The 5,299-nt window shown below is 59.6% G+C and overlaps 1 protein-coding gene across 1 annotated transcript; it reads left to right on the top strand.

The window, feature by feature from the left end:
- The first annotated feature begins 662 nt into the window (after positions 1-662).
- Positions 663-2,992, top strand: LRRC3 (leucine rich repeat containing 3). Its single transcript, XM_012002512.1, has one exon. The coding sequence runs from the start codon at positions 807-809 to the stop codon at positions 1,578-1,580; it is 774 nt and encodes a 257-aa protein (XP_011857902.1). The 5' UTR covers positions 663-806; the 3' UTR covers positions 1,581-2,992.
- Positions 2,993-5,299: the final 2,307 nt, after the last annotated feature.

The raw sequence follows: 5,299 nt of genomic DNA, 5'->3' as shown, positions 1-5,299 counted from the left end.
GCCCCGCCGTCCACGCCCAACGCGGGCCGCGCGCACAGGGCTTGGCTTCTCCGTTTTCTCCGCTTCTTTCTTCAGGCAGTTGAAAGAAAAGGCGCGGTTCTGCGCCCGGGGCGAGCCGCGGCTCCTTTAGGGCTGGCAGGGAAGGGCTTGCTGGGTTATTACAGTTTTTAGGGATTGTCGGAGTCAGCCAGGCGTTGGCTGTGGGAGTAGCCCCTGCCGCGCGAGCGCCCGCTGGTGCCCGGCCACGTGCCCGTCTTGACCCGCGCTCCAGGTTTGGCAGAAGCTCCAGCCGTCCCCGTCCTCCTGGCATCCACCCTGAGGAGGGGCTGGTTGGTCCCAGGCCGCCGCCACCCCGCCTTTGGTCCCCAGCGGTGTGGGAGGTGGCCAGGGCTGACCGCAGTGACCACCGACTGGGCCACACGGAGCCCCCTGGCAGTGCCAGCTCCTTGCACTTGTGGGACGCTCCTCCCGGGCGCATTGGGAGTCTCCAGAAGTAAGTTACAGGCAGAGCTGTTTAAGGAGGCGTGCTCCCCATCCCAGACCCTTCAGCGGGCCCTGGACACCCTCCCCACCAGTGGACGCGTTTCCCAGATGACTGCAGCAGGCAGTGCTGACCACACTCCTTCCCTCTCCCCTCCCTCCTGCGTCTTCCCTTTCAGAGCTGCCAGAGTGGAGTGCACTGCTTCTCCCAGCCCAACAGGATGGCGGGTTCTTGTCTGGTTGGATAAGGCCTTGCCAGCAGAAAAGAGCTCCATCTCCAGGCCTGAGCAGAGGCGCGCATCTCCCCATTCCCAGGCCAGCTCAGGATGGGCACCGTGCGCCTGCCTCGCCCGTCCTTCCTGCTGGTCTCCACCCGGGGGTCTTGTCTCTTCCTCCTCTTCTGCCTGCGCCTGGGCGCCACCTGCCCGCAGCCCTGCCGGTGCCCTGACCATGCAGGGGCTGTGGCTGTCTACTGCAGCTTGCGGGGCCTGCAGGAGGTCCCCCAGGACATCCCGGCCGACACCGTGCTCCTGAAGCTGGATGCCAACAAGATCTCCCACCTCCCGGACGGGGCCTTCCAGCACCTGCACCGGCTCAGGGAGCTGGATCTGTCTCACAACGCCATCGAGGCCATTGGCCCCGCCACCTTCGCGGGCCTGGCGGGGGGCCTGCGGCTGCTGGACCTGTCCTACAACCGCATCCAGAGGATCCCCAAGGACGCCCTGGGCAAGCTCAGTGCCAAGATACGCCTGTCCCACAACCCCCTGCACTGTGAGTGTGCCCTGCAGGAGGCCCTGTGGGAGCTGAAGCTGGACCCCGACTCTGTGGACGAGATCGCCTGCCACACCTCAGTGCAGGAGGAGTTTGTGGGGAAGCCTCTGGTTCAGGCTCTGGATGCAGGTGCCAGCCTCTGCAGCGTCCCCCACAGGACCACAGACGTGGCCATGCTGGTCACCATGTTCGGCTGGTTCGCCATGGTGATCGCCTATATCGTGTACTATGTGCGCCACAACCAGGAGGATGCCCGGAGGCACCTGGAGTACCTGAAGTCTCTGCCCAGCGCCCCCGCCTCCAAGGACCCCATTGGCCCGGGGCCCTAGCGCCTGTTCCAGCAGACCCCCGGCGATGGCTGCTGTCACTTCTGTAGTAGGTGGTAACTGATGATGCTTTTGCTATTCCCTGAGGCAGGTGTCACAGCCATGTGTGCTGTGCTCCCCACTGTTGCCCTCGGGCACAGCAGCACCTCCAGGCTGGATGGTTTTGCCATCACATCCGTGTGAAGAATGAGGAACCTGAAGCTTAGTGAAACAGAATGACTGCCTGTGACACCATCAGGAAATGATCCCAATGGGACTTCAACCTGGGCTGTCCATCGTGACATTCCGCCTCCTTCCACCACGCGAGCCTCTCCCACACAGGGCCCGCAGGCTGTGGATATGCACGCAGAGGACACGGGGTGCTCCACAAGCGTGAGGGTTCACGAGAGGGGGCTCGGGTTCAGGTTCACCTGCTGAAGGCGCCGATAAGTCCTGTGCTGAGGAGCTGGCTTGCCCTTGTTTACCTACAAAGTGCACTGTAGGTAAACATGAGCCTTGTTCCACTGTTCCAGGTACATTGGAACATGAGCCCTGTTTCCAGAGCAAAGTAACAGAGACCAGGTTTTTCTAGAGCACTAAGTGGGATGTGTAGCTCAAACAAACTGCCCTAAACTTTTTGTTCTCACAATGTTTGAGCAACCCTAGTACCAAAATTTCAGTCCAGTAATGGGGTGAACAATATGGAGAGAGACCTGGGAAAAGTCCAAGGTAGCTTGCCTAGGGGAAGGCAGCAGCCACATATCTGGGGCCCTGCCTGCTTCCTGCCCCTCTGGCTGTGCCTGTTGTGGGAGGCCCTGCCCCGGGGTGATCTTGGCTCACTGCAACCTTCGCCTCCCAGGTTCAATCACTTCTCCTGCCTCAACCTCCTGAGTAGCTGGAATTACAGGCACCTGCCACCATGCCTGGCTAATTTTTGTATTTTTAGTAGAGAAGGGGTTTCACCATGTTGGCCAGGCTGGTCTCGAACTCCTGGCCTCAAGTGACCCGCCCGCCTCAGACTCCCAAAGTGCTGGGATTACAGGTGTGAGCCACCACGCCTGGCCCTGTGCCTTGCTTTTTCTACTAAGATATAAAACAGCTTTTTCCAAGGCCAGGAGTACTGGTGATTGATGTTTCAAGGCCAATCAGTGGGATGCTTCATTTTCTCCAGCAACAGGAACTCTCTCTTTTCACCTTTGCTGCCAGGAATCTCAGAGATAATTTAGTATTCAATTTAGTTACCTTAACATTCAGGTTAGATGTTACCTCCACCTATATGATAGTAATTCTTTATTTTTTATTGTCCTTTTTATGAGTGTTTATATTTTAAAGTACTTTATTTTTGGGGGGGTGCAAATGAGTGATCAGTGTACATTGTGTGTAGACTGAAGTGTAGGTATGTAGAGATGCTTCACCAAACAGATGCTTAAAAATGATTGGAAGTTGAGGGTGGTTTGTGTTTGGAAAGCGTCAGGTGACTTGGAAGGTGAGAGCCTGACCAGGGCGTGTGCAGTGCGAGTCACAGGAGCGTCTGTGTTGTGAGGTGCTTGGTAGGCTTCGCTCTGCCCACCGTGCAGAAGTGGGGGTGGGTGAGGAGCCTGGCCCAGTGTGTGAGTGGAGGCAGCCCCAGGCCCCGCTTGCTTCTCTCATGCCACGCTGCCTGAGTGTCGCCGTGCTCGGAGGATAGAGACCTCCACGGAAACTGCCAGCGCCGCTCACCCTTCCAGCGAGAGCTAGAACCAAGTGCCAGCTCCCGGGAGCGCACCCGTGCTGGTGTGGGGCCGCGTGGTCCTCATGGTCCAGACAGAGCCAGCAGGTGGCGGAGTGTCCGGTTCCACTGTTTGGAGGAAGCGGGCGCTGACACAGCAGAGTGCCCTGGGCCTGTGGGGGTTTTTTTTTTTTTTTTTTTTTTGAGACGGAGTCTCGCTCTGTCGCCCAGGCTGGAGTGCAGTGGTGCGATCTCGGCTCACTGCAAGCTCCACCTCCCGGGTTCACGCCATTCTCCCGCCTCAGCCTCCGAGTAGCTGGGACTACAGGCGCCCGCCACCACGCCCGGCTAGTTTTTTGTATTTTTAGTAGAGACGAGGTTTCACCATGTTAGCCAGGATGGTCTCGATCTCCTGACCTCGTGATCCACCCGCCTCGGCCTCCCAAAGTGCTGGGATTACAGGCTTGAGCCACCGCGCCCGGCCGCCTGTGGGGGTTTCTATCCACAGGCCAAGTGGCTGAAAGCATAGGATAAGGATGTGTGGGTGAAGAACCGGTGCCATCCCTGGCTCTCTGATGGATGCAGGTGGGGCAGGTGAACTGTTGCTGGCCTGTCCTGCAGGCCTGGGGTCACATGGTGATTGGCATCCTCCTGCCACCCCTTCTCCATGCCAGGGTGCCTGTGGTGGGTTTGCCCGGCATGCGTGACCCCAGGTCCCAAGGAGAGTGTGGACTGAGGCCTGGGTGGTGAAGGCAGGGCCTCTCCTCAGCCCTGCATCCTGTGAGTGCCAGCCAGTCCCATCTCACATTTTGGGGGGCCCTTTCCCTGCTGCCAGGGGACTCTTCATTGGCCCTTACCCTAGAATCAGCCCAGAGCCTGTACACCACCCAGACGTGGCCCTTCAGGAGGTGCACAGGGCAGGGGCAGGCCCGTCCCTCCCTGCCCCAATTGGCTGGGCTGCCCCAGCCCGGGATCTGGCCTTCCCCTTGGTGAAGGTCTGCTGGGCCCTGCCCACCTCCTGTTGGAAGAGGGAGAAGGGGAGAGGACCAGGAGGACACCAGAGGTCCCGTCCCTTGCACTGTGAGCTCAGTCAGGTCCATAAGCTGCCCACCGTCCTGGCCTTACTGTGCCCCCTGCCCCACTGACATAGGGGAAAACATCTCCTCTCTAAGGAAGGCCATAGAGACCCCAACACTGTGGGGCCCCAAAGCTCCTTCATGCTCATTGGAGCTCCCACTGTAGGTGCTTGCAAGTCCTCAGCTCTCCCGGGGTACAGCCCTCCCCTTCCTGCCCTCCCCTCCACTTCCTTTCTCTGCCCTCCCCTCCCATCACATCTTGTGACCTCTTGACTGGCGGGGCCTGGAGCCCATGATGGACACTTGCTGAAGGAGGGGCGGCAGAGCACCCTGAGATGACATCGCTGCCTGGCCCCAGAGCACCCCACCTCTCCCCGTGCCTCAGTTCTTTGCAGCCCACATGTGAGCATACGCACCCCGGGACCTGCTGCCCGCTGGGACGCCCAGGCCAGATCAGCCCCTCTGCCTCCCTGCTGCACTGACTGCAAGAGTTTCCCACATCTGCAGAGGCCGTGGGCTCAGCCCCACACCAGCCAGGCCACCAGCATTGACAGCGGTGAGGCGGGGACAAAGGGAGTGTCTCAGTTCAACCTGTGGACATAGTGGAGGTCCCCGCCTTGTGAGACAAAGCAAGGGGGAGGGGAGAGGCAACTGGGGGGATTCTGTGACTCCTGGGCCACCAGGGAGCCAGAATCTTCCAGCGAGACTGGCAGGGCGGGACTTAGCTTCCTGATGCCGGCCGTTCACCACCCTCACCCCCGGAAGCTCCCTGGGCATCATGGGAGGCAGAGCCTGAACCCCAACCCAACCCTAACGCTAACCCCTAAACCAACCCTCGCCCTAACCCTAATGCTAACCACTAACCCAACCCTCACCCTAATTCTAACCCCTGATCCAGCCCAATCCTAACCCTAATACTAACCCCTAAACCAACCTTCACCCTAACCCTCATGCTAACC

Source organism: Mandrillus leucophaeus, unplaced genomic scaffold (genome assembly GCF_000951045.1).
Source record: "Mandrillus leucophaeus isolate KB7577 unplaced genomic scaffold, Mleu.le_1.0 Scaffold69, whole genome shotgun sequence".
NCBI lineage: Eukaryota > Metazoa > Chordata > Mammalia > Primates > Cercopithecidae > Mandrillus > Mandrillus leucophaeus.
The sequence above is the reverse complement of the archived record's forward strand: the minus strand, read 5'-3'. Positions and strand labels throughout refer to the sequence as shown.

Coding starts and splice junctions, on each gene's coding strand:
- LRRC3 (XM_012002512.1), top strand. CDS start 807: ATGGGCACCGTGCGCCTGCCTCGCCCGTCCTTCCTGCTGGTCTCCACC.